The 23,622-nt window shown below is 30.9% G+C and overlaps 2 protein-coding genes across 2 annotated transcripts; both read left to right on the plus strand.

Moving 5' to 3' along the window:
- Positions 1-8,837: 8,837 nt before the first annotated feature.
- On the plus strand, positions 8,838-11,070 carry LOC114166271 (protein TIC 20, chloroplastic-like). Its single transcript, XM_028050988.1, has 3 exons — positions 8,838-8,976; positions 9,245-9,438; positions 10,190-11,070. Exons 2-3 carry the CDS (start codon positions 9,255-9,257, stop codon positions 10,825-10,827), a joined length of 822 nt encoding a protein of 273 aa, XP_027906789.1. The 5' UTR covers positions 8,838-8,976; positions 9,245-9,254; the 3' UTR covers positions 10,828-11,070.
- A 1,575-nt stretch (positions 11,071-12,645) lies between these two features.
- On the plus strand, positions 12,646-22,832 carry LOC114166269 (coatomer subunit beta'-2-like). Its single transcript, XM_028050985.1, has 24 exons — positions 12,646-12,926; positions 13,164-13,184; positions 13,351-13,412; positions 13,707-13,761; positions 14,917-14,953; positions 15,064-15,389; positions 15,502-15,633; positions 15,740-15,888; positions 16,328-16,396; positions 16,670-16,820; positions 16,911-16,976; positions 17,521-17,709; positions 18,073-18,213; positions 18,303-18,377; positions 18,525-18,701; positions 18,858-18,949; positions 19,032-19,148; positions 19,678-19,792; positions 19,910-19,981; positions 21,149-21,345; positions 21,451-21,544; positions 21,729-21,835; positions 21,960-22,092; positions 22,256-22,832. The coding sequence occupies exons 1-24, from the start codon at positions 12,924-12,926 to the stop codon at positions 22,403-22,405; spliced, it is 2,730 nt and encodes a 909-aa protein (XP_027906786.1). The 5' UTR covers positions 12,646-12,923; the 3' UTR covers positions 22,406-22,832.
- Positions 22,833-23,622: the final 790 nt, after the last annotated feature.

The following is a 23,622-nucleotide window of genomic DNA, read 5'->3' on the forward strand; positions in this document are numbered from 1 at the left end:
CTTCTGTTAAATATAATCACACATAAAAAATTTACCATGAACTACATTATTCTTCCATTAAATGCTTAGTGAGGTAAAATCATACATGAAAGGAATGTTTGTTTTATCTATAGTCTCTCTGGAAATTCATAAAAAAAAAAAAAAAAAAAAAGTCTGTTTTTTTCATTATGCAGAAAGTAAGTGTATGTAGAGACTTCAAACATGCATTTAGAATTTACATACTTAGTGGATAAGTTTAAAGCACTGATTAATCAGCTTCGTATTAATTCATTTGTACACATGTGTCAGATTATACTATAAACAGTAAAATTACTAAAATTTGAATTACATACTTTGTAAAAGTATTGAATAAAAATTAATTGCGTATCTGTTATTGACAAAGTCAACACTTTTAAAATGTTAATATATTAATTTTTTTTTTTGTATTTAATGAATATGACAATGATCATGATAATTCTGCATCAAAATATTCCAATGGTTCTGGTACAGCTAATAGAATAATTACGATATTGTTAGATCAATTATGATATATGAAGGATTAATTACTTTAGAATCCGTTATAATTTTGTGTTTAAAAGACATATCAGAAGCTTAAAGGAGGAAAGTGTAGTATAAACTTTTCTAGGTCTCCATCAAGGTTTACGAATTTTCATGTCCAAACTATTTTTTAAAAACAATTTTGTGAATCAAGTTTCAAATTTCAGCTAAAAAATGTCAACATAGTTATCAAATTTTTTTGGTAACTATAAAAGTGCATATAAAAGAATAAACTCGTGCCTAAATTTCACAATAAAAAAATGTATTAGTATTGAGATATATAACATAACCAAAAAGTCAAATCGAACAAAAATAACAAATATAGATATCAATTCAATATAAAACATTAACTTTGACACGTGATACGTTGTTGGACTGATACGTGGATATTAAAAAAAACTATGAAGTGACACATGACAATCACTTTTCATGACAGTTAATGATTTAAACAGTATTAGCAAAAAAACCCAATTAAACAAAATTGATGAAAATTGTGACCTATTTGAACACAAAAACAAAATTATGACTTATTTGACAAAACTTGACGAAAATTGAGACAAAAAAATATTTTAACAGTGAAATATATAACATAACCAAAGAGCCAAACTTGAATACACTAACTAACTCTTTTAGCAGTTGAAAACATCATGTGTGATTCACAAATTGAAAATAAAATACTAAAACGAGGAAGTGACACGATCAAGTGTTTAATACTTGAAATATAAAAATTTGAAATGGTCACTCATCAACATCATCACCACCTTTGATGGACTGGAACAATCAACTATAACCTAAGAAAAAGGTGGTTTAACCATGATTGGAAATTCTTAAAAATCAATGGTGTTCGCAAGTTGGTTGGTGTGATGGGAAAACATAGATAGAGTGAAAAACGAGGTTAAAGAAGCTTTTTGGTGTTAGTGATTAAGCACTTAAATTAAGAAGGTTTTAGAAGTAATAAATTGACCTAAGAATAGAGGAAGTGAAGGGACCAGAGAAAGACAGCAAATAAAAAGAGACAGATTAACAAGTAAAGAAGATAGAATAAGAACCCTAACTTAACGTGGAAATGACTCTATTCTCAAAATATATATAATATAACTTTAACCTAATATGCATCTCTCACATTGTTGAAATAGAATGAAATAAAAAGATAATAGTGATTCCAAAAAGAATAAGAAATAATAATTTGAAGGAACGTTGTTTTACATTGAGAAACTTTTTACACTACTAAAAAAACTCATATTTTCTACCAATTTTGTTTTGAAATTTTTTATAGAAAATACTTATAAATTTTGTTATGAAAAAAAAATTGTAGGAAATTACTGTCAATTTCTTTGCAAAATATTTTGTATAAAACACTTTTCGCAACAAATTTTATAGAAAATACTTGCGAATTTTATAATTTTGTATGAAATAATTACACACGAAGGAATTATCTATCAATCAAAACTTTTAGAAAAAATAATAGAAAAAAAGTCTTTTCTTACAAATTTCTTAACAAATTTGCAAGAAAATTTTCATGTAATATGAAAATTTTTAATAGTGTTATTGAAACTGATATATAAGAATATTTTATTATTTTGCAAAGGTATAAAATAATTTGCATTTTTTTTAAAAATAATTAGTAAAATAACTTCAGTTACATACCCAACTTTAAAATATTCAAAAGATTAGTTCAGTTATTTGATAGAATATGTATTGTTATAAATAATTTTATATATCAGAAAGTATGTTAAAGTCTAACTCTATCTTTTAAAACAAATTATGTCCAGACATACGAGATTAAATATTTGTAAGTATATCGTGATAAATTCAACAAGTTAGAGTAGATTATGATAATATATTAAAAAATAAATTTGAATTTAATTTTGTCTTTACAAAATCAGCGAAGATTATTCTTATTTAAATTTATAATTAACTTATATATAATATTTGTGAGATTTTCAACAATATTATTAGTAAAAGCATTAATTTACTAATTGATTGATTTGTAAAAAGTAAAAAGTTGATTTAAATTTATATATATCCGATGACAAGTGTATAAATACTAAATAACTTTTTGCAAAGGTTGTCTTTATAGTGATAGAAAGTAATGTATCACATCATTATATATAATAAAGTAATATAATACTTATTTTATATATTATAGGCGCAATAACAGTTTAAGAATTATGGATACTACATCAATTCCTTGATTAAAAATAACAAAAGTAAAGTAAATTATTGTTAGAGAATTTAATATGTGTTTAAACCCATTGATTACAAACGAGAAAGTTAAACACATAAGAAATAAGATTTATAAATTGGTATTAAGAAATGAAAAGTTTCGATCATTTTATATAAATTTAACTCAGATCTTAATTAGAAGGCAATGAAGTTATCAAACCAAATATGTATTTGGCAAGACGATAATAGCACATTCTTTAATACACTTTTTTTTAATAAAATAAAATAATGATTTTATCTACTGAAAAATGAAAATATTAATATAAACTATTTGAATACAAATTGGAAATGAAAAAAAAAATACAGTATTTCATTTGAAGATAAGAGTATTACCTAATACAACTTCTCATAGACTATTGTAGCCATTTAAAAATGAAAGAAATAAAGGATAATTGAAATCACAAAAATTTATATTTTTAATAAATTTCAATTTATAAAAACACCGTTGAAAAGAATGTCAGAAAATATATTATTCGGACATATGATATATTAAAATTAATTTATTAAAAATAACACGCCTCAATTTTAAAATAAGTATAAGAGGTTGGTTATATTTAGATTTCCACATTGAACTCGAAAAAAAAAAAATCTTAACTTTCTTCTAACTTATTTGACAAGATTTATTTATCTCACTATTCTTAAATAATAGACAATAATTATTTTTAAGTTTATAAATATAACTCACATCATCAATATAGAAACAACAGAATGTTTCTAACTCAGCTTTTGTTAAGAAAAAACCATATCATTTTGACTTTGAGGAAGATAGTTAAATTATCTAAAATGGATGCTATACCTTTTCCCAGATGAAGAAAAATAATATTTGTTTTTGGAAATTAGGGTTTAAACTTTACACAAATATTTAGGGTTTTAATTAACCGTGAACCCTTCGATGCACTGAAAAAGCAACTAACGTCAAAATCAGTTTCCTTTTGGCTCTCACAATAAGACAAGTGCATGTATAAGGAACTTGCACACGAATGTAGCAACAACGTTACTTTAGGACCCAATTATGTGGCTATATTCAAACCAAGAACAAATTCTCCAAATTCTACGGATGTTATTTAAGATTCAAGAGATGGTTCTGTTCGTTTTTTTATTGAGATTCATGTACAACATATATATATATATATATATATATATATATATATATATATATATATATATCGTTTAAATATAATAAGTGTATTGTATAGTTTATCATTAAACAATTGATCAGACAGTCCAAGGACAAGCGACTGTATGGTTTATCGCTAGACCATCGGTCAGACGATTCAAAGACAAACGATTTATTTTTGGACCATTTGACTGATGGATCGGTGATAAATTATACTGATAAATCATATAGTACAATAAGTAACAGTTTGAAAATCTATATGATTTCTGGTTTTATTTATTTGCAGAAAAGTTGAGATGTGGCAACGGGTGCTTGCTTTGTAAGAATGAACTCTCACTGAACATCTTTTGACTAAATTGGGTATAACAAATTTAGACCTACCATTAATTCACATATCTTATTCTTTCTGCACATATGACAAGAAAGATGAAACAGAATATATTATATATGATACAGTAGAATTTTGGTGTTTTGTCTACTTTTTTTAAGGTTTTCTTTAATCTTAGTATTAATACACATTATTTATTCTATAGCTAAAATGAGACTATATCATTGGTGTAGTTTTGGACTTCAAAATCCATTTATATGTTTTATTCTAATGGAAAGGAGGTATATAAAAATGTTGTGATAATTTTGTAATTTTTGTAAACTTTTACATTTGAGTTGCTTAAATAACTAAAACATAATGATTTTTATGTTTTGGTTTGTAAAAAACCAAAACTTAATAGCTTTCAAAGGTACCTTGTTCATTCCATCTTATTCATCTATAAGTAACTTTTTCATTCGCATTTTAGTCCAACTTTAAGTTATTTATATTTTCAATATGTTTATACTTACAAATAATAAATTATAAAAATCCGAATATAACTTAATTAGTTTATAGAAAATATTATTTTTACTAATTTAATTAAATAAAAATAAATTTTATAAAATTTTTATGTGGATCGTTGGAAAAGTGTGGACAGATCAGCAAATTCGCAGATAAAACATTATATAGGACATGCCAAAAAAATTAAACCGCAATTTTTATACAGAACAGACCTATTCGATCCGCTTTTTGCAGACCAAATACGAGGCAGACATGCTCGCATTTCCATCATTTAATTTTAGAATAAATTATTTGTTTATTTTATTTAAAAAGTATTTTATGATTTTATATTTGTTTTTCTTTGTCAACTCTATTAGATATTATGAATATTATGTTGTATTAATATGAAACGAATCACTGATATAAAAAAAAAAAGAGTAATCTAATACATTAATAATATTTACAAAGTTGACTAAATTAAATATTTTTATCAGTAATGTAAGCGTATTGTATTGAAAGTTTCTTATACTACAAATAGAAAGTAATATTTAGAAATAAATTCATATGGAAAAGAAAAATAGAGTTAGTTCGTATTAAAAGAATAGATAATGGAATGAGGGCCATCTATATTCCCACTTGTTACTACCAATAAAAGGTAACAATAAAAGTTATTATCCTCATCCCACCCATAATTAGGCACAAATTTAATTATTTAGATTATTCATTAATTTATTCTGAGCTGAATTTTATATTTGGATGGTTCCATTTTTTCCTAGTCTAAATTATTAGATGCTTAAATTCGAAATCATTTTTGTCCAATATAATAGTTTGTTTGGCATAAATATTCTAATATCATCCAACCCAATCTTTAATTATCCATGTCAGGTTTAATTTATGATTTAATATATGTATTGTCTAAAACAATAAAAAAATTATAAATTGTTTATTTCTTAATGAAAATACGTAGAAAAAATATTTTAGTTTGTAATTGATGTTGAAGAGGAATATTGAATTTTAGAGTTACGGAACTCACGATACCTACCGAAAAGGAAGAGAAATTTCAACCACGAACAAAACAAGAGTTAAAATTTATACCTATCCACACAGAAAATTCGTAAGAATCCATTTATACTGTTTTATGATAGGATCCTATACAAAGTCCAGTAATAATTTATATTCTTCATTCAACTTTTAGTGAATTTTCTTTTGCATTTTTTTTTCAAAATCTCAATCACAGATCTTAACTTTTCACTCTTTTTTCATGTTATGTTGGATATTTAGTAAATTTCAAACCTCTATGATTTGAATTCTGTCTGATTTTAATAACTGGGAAATTTTTCTCTGAAAATCATTACTAATGAAATGACTCTGAAAACTTGAAAAAATAAAAATAGTTAAAAAGTAAATTTTAAATCTAAATTTTATAAAATATTTGTAAAATAAGGCTCGCATATATGTATATATTTTCAATTTTTTATGTGTTCTTGTAAGGTGAGGTTTGCATCTCACATCTTATGCATGGGATAAGAAATCAGTGGGTGGTCCGTTAGTGGCCCGATATCGGGTAAAAGAGAATGTTCAAGAAAGTTTGTTATAATAGATTCTAACTTGACTCTGATACCATGTTAGATGTGTGCTTAAAGCCTAACTCAACACCACAAAACCGGCTTGTAAGATGAGGTTGCACTTCACTTATATATTATGAATTGACCTTATCTCTAATCGATGTGAGACTTCCAACAATTTGTGAACAGAAAGAGTAATCAAATCGGAGCTCAATCATGTTCTCTAATTAAGAAACCAATAACCAAACAAGGTAGATATTTTGACTTGAATGGAACAGTATCCAGCAAAATGAAGTAGATTCTGTTTGTTTTGGTGACTCAAATAAAATTGTGAAGAGAAAAGAGACAAGGTTATGTACGCGGCGACATGGAGCTATGTTTGATTGCTTCTTAGAAAATGATTGTAAATTATAAGGAAAAATTGTTAAGGAAGATTTATAAGGTATCCACAACCACAATTGATGGATCAGATAAGTTGCAAATTCAAAAGGAGAACAAATGGTGGACCAGAACCACTAAACCTTTCTCTTCAACCCATGTTCAAAGGTTCTCTTCTTGAGAATTTTTTGACAAGTTTTTTAAAAACAAGATTGTAACAAAAGTTTCAGGTTTAAAAACAATACTTTTGTGATAATTGATTATAAGATTAAATAAGTTTTTGTCTTTCAAGTTTAGTTAAAATTTGAAATTAGTTTTCTTTCGAAAACGTTTGACCAATTTAGTCATTTATTTTTAAAAATATGTGAATTTAATCATTTTAATCAAATTATGTTAAGTTTATCTGACGTTTGAAGAATATTTCATGATAATATTTAAATTGTTTACACCATTTGACACATTTTTATTTCAATGTTAAATCAAATATTATCATAAAACATGTATGAAACATCAAATAAACCTAACATAATTTGGTTATAAGGATTAGATTCACATATTTATAAAGTTTGAGAACCGAATTAGACCAAAGTTTTTTTTAAAAAAAAAACTAAGGGTTAAATATGTTTTTGGTCATTCAACTTTCAGTAAATATTGAAATTAGTTCATTTCGAAACTATAGACAATTTACTCATTCATCTTTCGAAATACGTGAATTTAATCATTTTAATTAAATTTTGTTAGGTTTGTTTGATGTTTCGTACATATTTCAGGATTGGATTTGAGTTGTTTATACTGTTTGACACATTTTTGCTTTAAATGTTAAGTCAAATATTATTATGAAACGCGCTTTAAATGTCAAATAAACTTAACAAAATTTGATTAAAATGACTAAATCCATTTATTTCAAAAGATAAAAAACTAAATTGGTCCAAAATTTCAAAATAGACTAATTTCAAAATTCACTTAAAATTAAGATACTAAAAACATATTTAACCCAAAAACTAATTCCAAATTTCACTAAAAATCGAGAAAAAAATATATTTAACCCTCGACTATATATCAACGAATTTAAAGTTTAATTTGACATATCGAAAGAAAAAGCTATTCAAGATTTTGTATTGTATATATAATATACAAATTAAACACAGACTTATACAAATTAATGCTGAGTAACCAATTAAAAATATCATATAGGAAATTGGTTAGGGTGTTTGAGAGGTTCTCTAGTGGATGAACATGAAGGAACGCAAAAACTTTGAGAAAATTGGAAAGTGGAGAAGTTTATTCTTGGAATATGCCTTTTGGTTCTAATACATATATACTTCTGCACTTCTCCTTTATCAGTTTCCCAGTAACAATGATTAATTAGGTTAACCACTGTCTCAATAATTTTATTATATTATTCAATAAACCAGACATTGATCTTGTTTGAATACTCTTTTGCTGAATATTTATAAAAAAAGTTGAATTCATTATGAGGAAGAAAGTGGTATATGGAGCATTAATTATTGAGTGTGCTGCATTACAGTCTTTTTGTGTATAAAGATACCTTATATATGGTGCAATTTAATTATCTGGATGGAAAAATTGTTTAATTATTGTGCCTCACTATCAATTATTTTTTACTGTACAACTATTTAGCGTTGACCCTAAATAAGTGTTTTAACATGTGGTTTTTCTTTTGTCCAAGTTTTTCTTATATATTATGTCAATACAATTTTCTTTAACTATATTTTATATATATATATATATATATATATATATTTTAAATTAATCTTATATCTAGAAGACAGGAGATTTCAAACAATTTTCTAATGCATCTTCGTAATTTTGAAATATAATTGCATTTTTTTTAATAATATTTTTGGAACAAAAGAAAATACATGTTTTGAAATACCTTTCTAAAATATAAATGATATTTTCTTAAATCAATTTTTTAGAAAAGGTTTTCTAAAACACAAAAAATGTGTTTTAAAACAAGATTTCTCTCTTGTTTCTTTGTTGTGAAGAACGAAGTCAGGGGTAATGTAATTGACAATAGGGAAGGGTATTTCAGTCTTTTAACATTATTGGAGTTGTGTAGTTATTAATAGTGCGGTGCAGAAATAAAAAGGTATCACGTAAAATAAAATAAAATAATTTATTTTGGTTTGGGCTTGGCGCATTTCGAACTCTAGAAATATTATCCAGCCCAATCGAAGCACATTCTCTTTCTTTATCTATTTGTTCTGTGAAAACTGATTTGCAGAGACGCTAGCAGATAAACCTAACACACGAACCTCGAAAATTCCCTCAACACTGGAGTCGCTAAGTAGGACTCGCTGGAAATTGATTCTGGGACTCAGGTTAGTTTTCTATGATACCAGTCTTATTCTAACAAGGTGCTGCATAATCTCATTGAAAACAACTTTCACAGTGTGATTCAGATTCTTGGATTGTTTCTTGGCTTAAACCTAACGAAAACCAAAGCAAATACTGATGTGATTATAATGCTGTGTTTGTTTTTTTCATTTTTTAATTAGTTATGTATTATCCGATTCAGTGGCCATTTTCAGCTGTTAATTTTTAATTTAATCTTAATTTGATTTTTCGTGGTTTTCCTTCTTCGATCAGTTGATCAACCATGATACAAAATGGTTGCATTTTATCCCAAGGGTGTGCCCCTGTGAATTCTAGCTCACGCAACCATGTCTTACCTAGTAGCTCTGTCGTTCGATGCGCTTCTCGAATGTCTGCTAAGGTTGCCGCCTCAATCACCCGAAGCTTTTCGCGACATAATTTAGAGTGTAAATCCTCGTTTCCAAGAGGTTCGTGCATGCTGTTCTTATCTGTTCTCTCGTTCACTTTTCCATTGGTCATGTTTTGAATTTTTGAGCTTATTATGACTTCTGAGAATATAATTTGACCCTCCATATATGTAAATGACAAAACATTTAAAAGTATGAGCTTAAAATCTGTGCACGGACAGTATAAAAGGCTGTTACATTGTCAACCAATCAGAATTCATCATAGGGATGTTTTTCAAGGTATTTATTGTAATAATTTAGCAAAATTAGTACTCATAAAGTTGTGATTGGATAACGGCGTAAAATCTCCTGACGCAGTTAGTGTGTGCGCTATTTACTCTAGAAGTATATTGTGTTCTGTAGGAAAAGGGCTTCAATGGTGTATTATGATTAAATGTGGTTCTTTTAGATAACAGCTGATTGAAGGTGTGAATATAATGTTTAGAAATTTCTTACTCGGAACTCATATTTGAGATTATTTAGGTAGTTAGAGTGAAAGGTAAGAAACTTTTCTTGCATAGCAGTCTGTGTAATGTCAATCCGAACTCCATAACTTTATAATATATTTGGTAGAAAAAAGGGTCTCAATGGCCTTTAGTGGATCATTATCATTATTAAATGTTGTACTTTTAAGTAACACTTGATTAGGGGTACGCACTTAATGTTTAGAAATTTGTTAGTCAGGTTTCACTTTAGTCTACCTTCTCTTTGCAATAGGCTTCCTTGATGATTTTATTTTCTAACTGAATTGTTCATACAATCTCTGTGGTAGGAATGGCACTTTCAAACGTGTTTGCCGCATCAAGCTTACGTTTAAGTGAGGGTCAAAATCTTCTCTTTCGCTCTTTCCCTGTGTTACCCAAGTTGACCAAGTCGAATATGGTCCCTAGAGCATCAAAGGATGTCCCAACTAGCTTCCGTTACCCTCCAATGACCAAAAAACCGCCATGGTGGTGGAGATCATTAGCATGCCTACCTTACCTTATGCCTCTCCATGAGACATGGATGTATGCTGAGACGGCATATAATCTTCACCCATTTTTGGAATTGTTTGAATTCTACACGTACCCTTTTCTTATGGCAATTGGGAGCCTGCCTAGCTGGTTTCTCATGGCATACTTTTTTGTTGCGTATCTTGGAATTGTGAGGAGAAAAGAATGGCCTCATTTCTTCAGATTTCATGTCGTGATGGGAATGTTATTGGAGATTGCCCTGCAGGTTATAGGAACTGTGAGCCGCTGGATGCCACTATCACTCTACTGGGGCAAAATGGGAATGCATTTCTGGACTGCTGTATCATTTGGTTATCTCTTTACTGTTTTGGAGTGCATAAGGTGTGCTCTTGTTGGTATGTATGCTGACATTCCTTTCATCTGTGATGCAGCATATATCCAAATTCCATATGATTAACAAGGAATATATGTAAAGAAGTTTACCCTTCTATATCACTTTTTTGTTGTATCAGAGTTTTTCTTGAACAACATTGTAGAACAAGTAGTTCTTTTAGTGATTATTTGTGTGGGAAAAAAAATATGTATGAGATATGATTTCCTACTTATTTGTATTGACTTTATGTGTAGTCTCAGGGGTTTAATCCCTCTCCTTTCCTCTTTCCTTTGACATTCTCTTCAGTCAATTTCTATTACAAATGCACATTATCTTCTAGATAGTTAGTCCTTGTGTAAGATACCAATTTTAAGCGTACTCATGAACTTGATTAGTCTACAAAATTACTTTGAAATGGGAGATTGATATGATTGTATCAATTAAGGGTATTAAATCTCTATATACTCTTGGTGTGATTCAAGATTCCCAAGTTTTGTTACTAAGCATCAATTTTACCTGTTTGAGCTTTTTCTCTTTGAGGATTATGGATGGGAGTGGTCAATTTGGACAGAATTTTCTTTGGAATATAACATCGTAGTTTATGCCTCATGAAAGCCTCATTCTTGCGACATATTACATTTTACTTTGATTTTTTTTGCACAAATTTCTATATATGTATGCAAAACAAAAATAATTAATGATTAGTTGCTTTCAAGTCAGCCTATCTCTGCCTCTTCCTTTGTGGATTCCCAAGCAGTAGTGAAAAGGAAGACTTTGTTAAGGCTAGAATTAGTGAATTTGAGTGTATAAAGCAAGTTTGATATTAAGTGTAATTTTGTTCATCTAGTGCAATTTCTTTTTTATTACTTGTGGTCAATTTGAATAGAGGCAAAATTAATTTCATGTAATTACAGCTTACCATGTTTTTTCTATTCAAATCACGGGTGTAAAATTAATAATGATACGAACATGGTAAATGCCATTCAATACGGGGATAAATTTTTAACAACTATTCTGAAATTTCAACGCCTTAATAAATATATGCAATTTTTTTTAAGAGTCAAATGTATAAAATATATTTTTAGGAAAGCTTTTTACCAATTTTATTATTTTTAGCTAAAAATCAATTTGGGAGATTTTTCAACAGACATTAGTAAAAAAGTGGCTAAAAAAAATCTAACCAACCTTAGTGATACAATTGAAAAAAAATTCAATCTTGTCAATGACAAAAACATCAATGTTGACACAAGTATCAATTGAAAAGTATTATCAACTAATAATTTTAAATTATAAATGATGTTGTATTGGAAGTAATTAAAATCCTTTATAAAAAATGAATAAATTTGAATTATTTTATTTCAATAAAATATCTAAAATTAAAAAAATAAAATTCAAATTTAACGTGTTTGATTTTTTTTTAAATGTACAAAAATTGACTCTCCAAATACTTACCAGGGGAGTTCACATTTGGCAGTGTGGAATAATTCTTCCATTGACACATTGCAATAAAGAATGGAAACAAAATTTACATGATGCTATATTTTATGATCAATCTAATTTAGAACAAAAATATGAAAATAAAAATACTACAATATCATTATTTATAAATTAACATGTTTTATTGTCTCTTATACTAAACAAATTAGAATATCATTTTTTTTACCAAAAACCTACAATATCACCACTACACTTTTTTACCAAAAACCTACAATATCAACACTGCACTTCAACGAAATAGATAAATTGCAAGGACTAAAATATCACAAGCACTAATTTGCAAGAAATTCCCATAATTTTATTGCAGAAGTAAACAAAACGAGTCATGGGTACATTTGATCCACGCCGTCAATTTTACCATCTTCGTCCCGTTGTATCTTAGCAGATAGATACTTACACCCTACCAGCACACCGAACGACGACGTATTTGCCATTTGACACTACAGAGTCCAGTGGCATTCTCGTAAATCCTCGCGTTAACTGCAAAATGGCGTTCCCTTCTCCTTTGTTTTCCATCTATCATCATATTTGCACTCTTTAGCTCTGCACTGCCAAGCAAACCTTGCGCTCTTTCTCTGTCTCTCTCTCTATATCTTCGATCTAGTGGTCTCTTCGAATCTGGCTTGATCTCCGACGAGTACTCGCGATAAAAGCTTCTTAGTTCCTGCAATCAATCTTCGAAAATGGTGAGTTTCCTCTCTTATCCCTAACCCTTCGTTCTCAGCAATCCTAGATCTGGAGCGGACTCGCTTGGATTTAATGTTTTCTTATTCCTATTTGAATTTCAATTGATTGTATATCCGAGACTTCAAAGGCTAGCCTCCTAATTTAGTTCTCAGGATTTCAGTTACTCCGGGATCTATTGTGGAATTGTGCATTGACTCTTTTTTATTTGTTTCTTTGTTTTTTGCCTGCTTTTGCAGCCTCTCCGACTCGAAATTAAGGTACTCTTCTCTTTGTATTTCGTATTGAGGTTTATTTTTCGAGGAATGTCTGATAAGTTTGGTGTTGAGAGGTTTTCTGTGATTTAGACTTCCATGCAACCGAGTGTAGCGGAGTGTATTACTTCCTGACTGCTTAAACTTGTGTATTCTCGTGATATTTGAACAGCGAAAACTTGCACAAAGATCAGAGAGAGTGAAGTCTGTGGATCTACATCCTACAGAACCATGGTAATGCCTTGTCTTTGGTTGTGTTGTTGCAATTTTACTCTGGAATTAGTTTAGGATATGTAGCTAGATTGGTAACCATCACGAATGACTGGATGCTACTCCATCATTTGGTTTTTCTCAAGCATGATCTCTACAGAGTTAGGGATAGTTTGTGAGCATTTGTTATTAGTGGCTATGTCTGTTTTGTGGGACTACTGTTACTTATGTGTTTTACTGTGGAAATTCGAAAGATAGGTAAATAGTGGATGCTTGGATGTTTCACTGAATTGTGTGATGTTGCTATAATTAATACAGGATTCTGGCAAGTTTATACTCTGGAACTGTCTGTATCTGGAACTACCAATCTCAGGTTTGTAGATCTTTCTATTTGGTTTTTATTTTGTATTGAGAAATATAATGTTAATTCGTGCATGTTGGCACCTGAGTCAGACACACCATCTTTTGCATGGTGCTTATGTACAGTGATATGCTGATCCACAAGTAAATGATCTATTTATTATGTCTTCTTCAAAATTCAAAGCAGTTGCATAATTTATTCCTTTTGTTAAAAAACTACTTTATGATTATATATTGTTTGACAGCAATGTTCAGAAAATGTTGGTGTTCTACTAAAATATTAGGATTATATATCTTAAGCTACCATGCTCGGGAACAGTTTTGAGCTTCTATAATTTTCATTACTTTTTGGCGAAGCTTCTTAAATAAAGTTTTTGATTGTTTGTTTCAAATAATTGTATAGTTAATTCATGCCTATTATTGTGCGACAAGAGCTTATAGAAAAGTGTTTAATTAAGGTGTTTTACCCAAACAGACCATAGAAAAATTAAACTTTAGCAGTTTAGCTTTCAAATCCCAACCAGATTGAGTTGCTTCCACTTTAGCCTATTGTTTCCTTATCTGCACCAGGTCATAGACATCCTTTGTAATAATAAAAATGTTGATGAAATGCTAATAGGTACTCCTACTTTACAGAAATTGATAGTCTAAATATCCCATATAAGGGATGGCTATTTTTGGTGCATTTCCTCCCTTTTGGACATTATTGATGTCCTTTCACTGTTGATAGTTGAGCTATCTGATGATGTGAGCGCTTTTGTAGATTTATTATCCGCATTAACTATGGCTTTTTTCTCCTCCTCTTTACCCAAAAAAAAAATATCATCAATGATTTTGAAGAATTATAGTCTTTTTTTTTTTGAAATATGAGGGAAAACCAAGAAGAAAAATGCTCCTGTACTTAGTTTTGTATATTCTGTGTCGTGTATTTGGTTTGTGTTCTGCTAATATTGAATGAACATATCCTTCTTGCGTATTCTATGATGACTTCATGGCCTCTCTTCACTGTATTTATAAATTTTTAGGTTGGTATTAATAAAAGACAACCTCTACCACCTGTTCATATATTTGTAATTTTCGCTACACTTTATTCAAATAGATATTCCTCATTAATTTCTTTGGAGATTTGTCTGTGCAATTAGTTTAATTTTTTATCTTTTTATTTCAGACCATGGCAAAGTCTTTTGAGGTTACTGAGTTACCAGGTGTGTGAATTTTTTAGTCTGTTTTGTTGTTTGTATATCTTCCTCTTGATTCATTTTATTTCGTTCTCTTTTTATATGCGGGTCTCTCATATACAACTTGATTTTTGCAGTTAGGTCAGCTAAGTTTATTGCTCGCAGACAGTGGGTTGTGGCAGGGGCAGATGATATGTTTATTCGTGTATATAATTACAACACAATGGACAAAGTTAAAGTATTTGAGGCACATACAGATTACATTAGGTGTGTTGCGGTTCATCCTACCCTTCCTTATGTGTTGTCATCATCTGATGATATGCTCATAAAGCTTTGGGATTGGGAAAAGGGTTGGATCTGTACCCAGATATTTGAGGGACATTCTCATTATGTCATGCAAGTGACATTTAATCCTAAAGACACAAACACCTTTGCTAGTGCATCTCTTGATCGCACCATAAAGGTATACATGTGTTCTTCTTGCTAGTTGTTTCGTCCATTTTCTTTGTTTATTTCCATACACCTATTGTAAATATTAAAAAGTAATGCATTAATACTGCTATCTTCACTTGCAGATTTGGAATCTTGGCTCCCCTGACCCCAATTTTACACTGGATGCCCATCAAAAAGGAGTGAATTGTGTTGATTACTTTACTGGTGGTGACAAACCTTATCTAATTACTGGTTCTGATGATCACACTGCCAAGGTTTGTTTTCTATTTTGTGTTTCTTCTTTGTCATCTCCCGTTTAATTTGTTTTCCAATAAGTATATATGGATAGGAATTATCATGGCAATAAAACCTTTAAAACAGGTATGGGATTATCAAACCAAAAGTTGTGTCCAGACTCTAGAAGGTCACACACACAATGTATCTGCTGTATGCTTTCATCCTGAACTACCTATAATCATTACTGGATCTGAGGATGGCACAGTGCGCATTTGGCATTCAACAACTTATAGGTAATTTTATGTTTTTAACAGATTACTGAGTTGGGAGTTTTATTTTTTGCTATTTAATTTTGTGCATTGTTCTTGCCATTTTTGTCAACGTCACTCTATCATAGGAACTTGAATAATTTGATTTTGGTTTATTTTTTTTATCACAGAATGAAATCATGACTTCTTTTTAAAAAATTATGATATTGTTTTCCACCTGTTGCTTCACCCATTTTTTAATTACTTGAATGCCTAAATTTGATGTTCATTTGAGAATTTAGATATTTGGTCGGGAAGAGTGTATTGTGGTGCTTGATTCTTATATATATATATATATATATATTGTGACCTTGCTCCATGTTACACTGTTTGAAGATTTTATACCAAGATTAGTTTGAAGTATATATGAGTTTATGGATAGGTTCCAGTTATTTTTAAAGTTTAATGGTGGTATAATCTGCAGGCTGGAGAACACATTGAACTATGGCCTTGAAAGAGTTTGGGCTGTTGGATACCTGAAGGGTTCACGTCGGTGAGTTTTTTGGATTAAATTGTGAAAGTAATTACTAAGTCTCATATCTACATGACCATGAATCATTGAGTGGAGGTGTAGGATAATAGTGTCTATTTCAACCTCAATAATGAAATACTCACTCCTGATTAGATTACTGATTAGCAAACTTCTTTCTCTCCTTGTGTCATGGATCTCGTTTGCTTTAACTAAATGCAGAACTTTTTTTTACTTTTTTCTTCTCGTGATCATTTGTCATGACATTATCTAAATTACAAAAATCTTTCTTTGAAGGGTTGTGATAGGCTATGATGAAGGTACTATTATGGTCAAACTTGGTCGAGAAGAACCAGTAGCCAGCATGGATAACAGTGGAAAAATAATTTGGGCTAAGCACAATGAAATTCAAACTGTCAATATAAGGAGTGTAGGAGCAGATGTGGAGGTTTGGGCTCTTTTTAACCTTTTTTGTCCATATAATACGTGAGAGAAAAGTTGAAACTTGCTTTAGTGACACTAGTACCATGTATTTTAGATTGCTGATGGAGAAAGGTTACCGTTGGCTGTTAAGGAGTTGGGCACCTGTGATCTCTATCCACAAGTGAGTGAGCATTCCTTTTCTTTGATATTAAGTCTCATTGTTTTTCATTCTTGTCTACTTTTATCGATTATGCTCACATTAGGCAACTCTTAAAGGATACAAGCAGCAAGTGTGTTACATTATTTAGCAATTCAGACGTTTTGGTATATCAATTCTGGTTCTGACTTTTTATTATGGTGATTCATGCCTTTTTTCTTACATTTTTTTTAATTCTGATTGATTTTTTTTTCCTCGGTATTGTATTTGTAAGCATAAAGCTTGCCATTGTTTTATCGGATTGAATTGGTCATCATCTCCGTGGTTCTTTTGCCCATCATCTGTTTATGTAATCTGTGTATCAATGAGTATTTATTTAAATAAATATAGGTTTTATTGTGTATCAACTAGTTGGTATCACAGACTATTCTTTTCCTGTATTCAATCCCTTCTCAAAGAAGTGAGCTTCAAAGTAATAGTCTGCCCCATAAGGTTTACTTATCACCACTAATTTAATTTTTCATGCATGTTCATTGGTGTCTGACCATTGGTTTACTTTTATATTCAGAGTCTAAGGCACAATCCAAATGGGAGGTTTGTTGTTGTTTGTGGAGATGGGGAATACATTATATACACTGCTTTGGCATGGAGAAATAGATCATTTGGTTCTGCCTTGGAGTTTGCTTGGTCTTCAGATGGGGAGTACGCTGTAAGAGAAAGTACGTCGAAGGTCAAAATTTTCAGCAAAAATTTCCAGGTTGTGCTTCACTTTTCTCTACTCTTTCTTTTTATTCTTTATCCGAATAGCACAAAAGTGATGACCACCAAATTCTAAATAATTTGTTAAAAGGATGGGCAAACTGGTTTCTGCCTATGATTTACTGTTACAAAAGGGACCATGTAATAAAACTATGGTATCAGCTAATTTTCCTTGACCATTGCATCTGACTAACATATGGGAAAAGTGCTTCCATTGCTGCTAGTAATAAGAGATTATTGATTTTTATTTTAGTTGCCTAATTTGGTTCACACAAAAATTCTCCCATCATTTAGGATGTCTTCCAAATGAAATTTGTTGTCTAATAAAGTTTTAATTGGGGACAAAATTTGTATATTTCAGGAAAAGAAGAGTATCCGACCAACTTTTTCAGCTGAACGAATATTTGGAGGCACTGTATTGGCAATGTGCTCAAATGATTTCATCTGCTTTTATGATTGGGCTGAATGCAGGTTGATTCGTCGTATTGATGTTAATGTTAAAGTAAGTGCTTCCATGAGGTGGCATCAGCTTTCTGCTTTTATTTCTTTCTTTCTATGTCTTGTTAATTTTGTTAAATTTTGTTGTGTCAGAACCTCTACTGGGCTGACAGTGGTGATCTAGTGACAATTGCTAGTGATACGTCATTCTACATCTTGAAGTACAATGTGAGGATTCTACAAACTTGATCCATTTTTTACAATTGTTGAGTTTCTATGTGAAGTTGTTGTTTTTTCCTATGTTTTGGTTAAATGAATATCTAATGGCACTTTACTGGTGAAGTGTGGTAAACATTTTAACTTCCTTTGCCGCAGCGTGATGTTGTTGCATCATATTTAGATAGTGGAAGCCCTGCGGATGAGCAAGGTGTTGAAGATGCCTTTGAGCTCCTACATGAAATGAGTGAACGCATCAGGACCGGGATCTGGGTTGGGGATTGCTTTATCTACAACAATTCTTCTTGGAGGCTTAACTATTGTGTTGGTGGTGAGGTATTATTTCTTTTCCCTTTTAGATTACAAAAATGCATATTTATTTTTTGAACTTGCTGTAATATTTTTCTTTGTCTTGATGAATCTCTTATTGTATGTATATTTATTGAACAAGGATCCTACAATTCCTGATGATGCATTTCATTATGAATTTAGGTAACTACAATGTTTCATTTGGACCGTCCTATGTACTTGTTGGGATATCTTGCCAGCCAGAGTAGGGTCTATTTGATAGACAAGGAGTTCAAGTAAGTGAATCAATGGTTTGCATCATTCAAAACCACTCAATGCGAAATCCTGATTTTTTCTTCTTTTGTCTATTTTACTCAGTGTTATGGGATACACACTACTTTTAAGCTTGATTGAGTACAAGACACTTGTCATGCGTGGTGACTTGGAAAGAGCCAATGAAATTCTACCATCAATTCCTAAAGAACATCATAACAGGTAGTAGTTATTTCTTGTTACTTTGTTACAAAATGACTTTTGCTTTCATTATTTAGAAATTATGTTTGATATGTTTTTGTGAAAAGCTTTTCTTTTTGTATGGCATTGTGTTATAAAATTATGGAAAATTACTTACCAAAAACAATTAACACAATGCCAATAATTTTCATGCACTACATGCCCTTTTTTGTTTTTTGCAATTAAGGTTCTGGTATGATTCCATGAGTAAAAATACCATCCAGCTTAAAATTGGAGTGAATAATCTGACACTCTCATGTTCAAGTTTTTTGTGCGCTTGTTAATGATGATACTTTACTTGGCTTCTTTGATGTCATTTTGGACTCACTGTAGTCTTCTTGCTTGTTCATTATTTATCACTGCTTGCTTTCTTTAAGAAATTAATATATAATTATATGAATATATACTGCATTTTTTTCTGCTGTCCTTGACTTAGAATAGACTACAGTTTTTTGATGTTCAGATGTGACATACACGCTAATTGCAATTGTTTATTTGTTTCCTTCACTAGTGTGGCTCGTTTCCTAGAATCACGAGGAATGATAGAGGATGCTCTTGAGGTAGCTACTGATCCTGACTACAGGTTTGATCTAGCCATTCAGCTTGGAAGATTAGAGGTTGCCAAGGTAAGTGCACAAGTTCATATTTTCCTGCGAGTATAAAACTTGGGTTTCGAGTTTTTTTGCATTTCTCATGTGCATGAGTCTAACTTATGGGGTTATATTTTCATTATTCTTTTGCAGGGTATAGCCACCGAAGTGCAGAGTGAGTCTAAATGGAAGCAATTGGGAGAATTAGCTATGTCTACTGGAAAGGTGTTTTTCTTTATCAAATGAGTTTCTAGGGTTTCTTTAACGTTTGGCTGAATTACATTCCTAAATATAGTGCTCAATAAAACCATGCTTAAGAGGATTCAGAAATTTTGATTAGTGCCAAACTATGAAGCCCAAATTCTCCAGAATTAACAGCGTCGTTATAGTATGTTATTTTACATTACACCAATACTTGTAGAGTCTTACTATGTGCTTAGATGGATATGCGGGGACCATTTTCTTAGAAAAAACATATTGATTATGTGTTTGGGATGCTGTTCCAATCCAGCTGTTCCTTAATATTTTTTAGCGCAAATGGTTGTTTTTCAATTTGACCCCAGATTTTCTGCCACTGGTTCACACACGGCACTTTCTCAACAAAAGGGGATAGGGCTAGGTTTACTAGTGTTTCTCATTTTTCGGGTCCTATATTATGCATCAATATCTTGCTTGTCACTTTGGCTTGTGGGTATCATGTTGCTTGACTTGCTTCAGTTCTTTTTCTAACAATGTTCCGAGTATTGCACATCCTCTTGAGTTTGGATTAAAGTCTCATCTTCACTAACCATTTGAAACAAGTCACACATGGCTCTGGTTTTGCTTATCCTCCTCACCCCAATCTAAGCGTTATCTTCCTCTTGCATTTTACGGTGACTGTGGTAAGAGGAATCAACCAAGCTTTTATAGTCCACTTGTGGGAAATTCAGCAATCACTTAGTCAAAATAATGAAACTATTCATATGTTGTTTAACAGAAATCAGACATGCCTATGTTTTATGAGTTTTTCATCATCTAATTGTTTTTAGAAATGATCTTTCTGTGATGGAAAACATTACAATGGGATAAAAGAAGGAATTTATCAAATTTGAAGAGATCCTAGGATCCCAATTAATAATGTCACTCTTCCATTGCTTCATTAAAACTTCCACAAAATAGAGCATCATTATTTATTACTCAATCCAAAAGCAATCCATTATGAACACTCCATTTCATCTCCTTCAAAAGTTCCAATTGTCCCAGAACTCAGTGCTGATTCTGATGCATGATTAGGAAGTTGAATATTTATTCTATTCTTGTTGTAATTGATAATAATTCTGGACACTTGATATTGATTGGTATTTGGTATCTTTCTTGTTCTTATGCAGCTCACTGTATTATTTGTTCTTGCAGTTAGAAATGGCTGAAGAGTGTTTAAAATACGCAATGGATTTGAGTGGATTATTGCTGCTATATTCTTCTTTAGGGGATGCTGAAGGAATATCAAAACTCGCAACTCTTGCTAAAGAGCAAGGGAAAAATAATGTTGCATTCCTTTGTTTATTCACGTTGGGTAAACTTGAGGACTGTCTTCAATTGTTGGTGGAAAGGTAATATTTTACGGTTGTAATCTCTTGTTTATGATATTACTGTACCGAGAGAGAAAGGGTTAAGGTAGACTGCCGTTTGATGTAGCTGTGTTATACTTTTGACAGCAATCGTATTCCAGAGGCTGCTTTAATGGCTCGATCCTATCTCCCAAGCAAGGTCCCAGAGATAGTGGCAATTTGGAGAAAAGATCTCAGTAAGGTAATTTGTTATATATATCAGATTTAGTTATAACTGAACAGTCTGAAATTTATGCTGTTCTCTTGATATTAGGTAGGAATTTCTGTTCACAGTCCATTTCCCTGTCCTGGGATTCTTATCATATTGACAGGGTACATGTGGATTAAAAATACAAATTCTTATATCTATTCGATAATGTGCACAGGTTAATTCAAAAGCGGCAGAATCATTGGCTGATCCTGAGGAGTATCCTAATTTGTTTGATGATTGGCAAGTTGCACTTGCTGTTGAATCTAAAGCTGCAGAAACAAGGTCAGCGGGGAAATGCATACTTTTTTTACAAGTATCTTGTAACTTTGGTCATTTATGTATTACTCTGTATGGTGTGCTAAACTTCTGCCAGATGTTTTGTACTAATTAATTGTTTTCTTTGTAGAGGCGTTTACCCTCCTGCATCAGAGTATGTGAACCAGGCTGATAAATCACATATCACCCTTGTTGAAGCTTTCAGAAACATGCAGGTAGAAGAAGAGGATCAACCTCTTGAGAATGGGGACTCTATCCACGAGGTAAAATAAATAGTATAGCTAACACCGTACATAAGTTCTCAACATTTTCTCCTAAAATGATATAGTATCCTTGTGCTGCTACAGAAAGTATAGCCTAATAACCCCAATTGGATTGTCAGTGGTGTTAGTGTGTTTATGCTGTTTTTATGTTCTTATGTCCCAGTTGACTGAACATAATGGGGAAGAGCACTATCCAGATGAGCGTGAGGAACAAAATGGAGAGGAAGGAAGCCAAGAGGAGGCAGTTGTAGTGGATGCCGATTCTACGGATGGTGCAATCCTCATCAACGGTAATGAGGCAGACGAAGAGTAAGGTAAAAATAATGGAGCCCGAAAGTCTAAAAGCATTGGGTTGGAGCCGCGCCAAAATTGAAGCTTTATCTCGGGTGATTGCTTCTCAAGTGCCTATTCTAACTCCCATTTTGACAACTAGCTGCTTTTACCATCATTACTATCACCTGAGTACCTGCAATTCTCTTTTTGTTCTTTTCAATGTACCATACACTTTATTACAACTAGGCTGTATATTTTGGGAAATAGAGAGGAAGTTATAAAAGTATGTCCATTTTCAGTAGACGGTGACCAAATCTCAGAACACATCACCAATTTTTCCATAATTTTGTACGGCAATTTGGCTTGGGATTTTGTAACATTTTGTTGCTTGAGCAATCGTGGTATAATCCATGCTAAACGTTTCCTGTAAACTTTTTGTTGTGCAAGGGATGATGAGGTCAAGATAACAACGACTACTAGGTATATTTTATTTTTCATCTTAAACTTTTCAAAGAAACAACAGCACTGTCTCATCTCATGCAAGAGGTCCACTTTAAAAAATCAGTACAAACTTATACTTCGCAAGTTTGTCTACTATTGCGTTAAATACAATTATGAATATCTCTTTCAGATGTCTATTTTCTATTTTAATTTTTGTATTAGATTTATTTGCCTTCACCTTTTACTCTCTGGACAATTTTTTCGCTTGACTAAAGTATATTATAATGGTTGTAGTTGATGTTTAAATTGGATAACATTAAAGGTTCATATTTTTAATTAAATAATTTGTAAAATCTAGCATTTATATAAAAATACATAGATTTCATAGATGAGATGAAGGTTCATAATTATATAGCCTTTCTCATACACTTAAAGAGGGTAATTAAGAAAAAACTATTAATTAAAAAAAACTATTAATTATATAGCATTTGTACTCACATTTTGACACCTAAAATGTTTTCGAGATATTCCAATGTTAAACTATTAAATTATATAGCATTTGTACTCACATTCTAAGTCCTCTCCTCTTGGCTTAACAATGCAGATATAATGGTTTCTCTTCTTTTACTTTCATATTTTTATACTTATGACAGTAACTGAGGATAGAGTAAACTTTTGACAAGTAAAATTAAAATAGATCATAGCCATATAAATCTCTTATTTTAAAGTTAATGATTAAGAAGGCTTTATTTACAAACATCCTTAGATGTATTTGGCTGAGTATCAACTTAAAATGCATTTGTCCAAGTGTCAACT

The sequence above is a fragment of the Vigna unguiculata genome, chromosome 10 (genome assembly GCF_004118075.2).
Source record: "Vigna unguiculata cultivar IT97K-499-35 chromosome 10, ASM411807v1, whole genome shotgun sequence".
In the NCBI taxonomy this organism is placed as follows: Eukaryota; Viridiplantae; Streptophyta; class Magnoliopsida; order Fabales; family Fabaceae; genus Vigna; species Vigna unguiculata.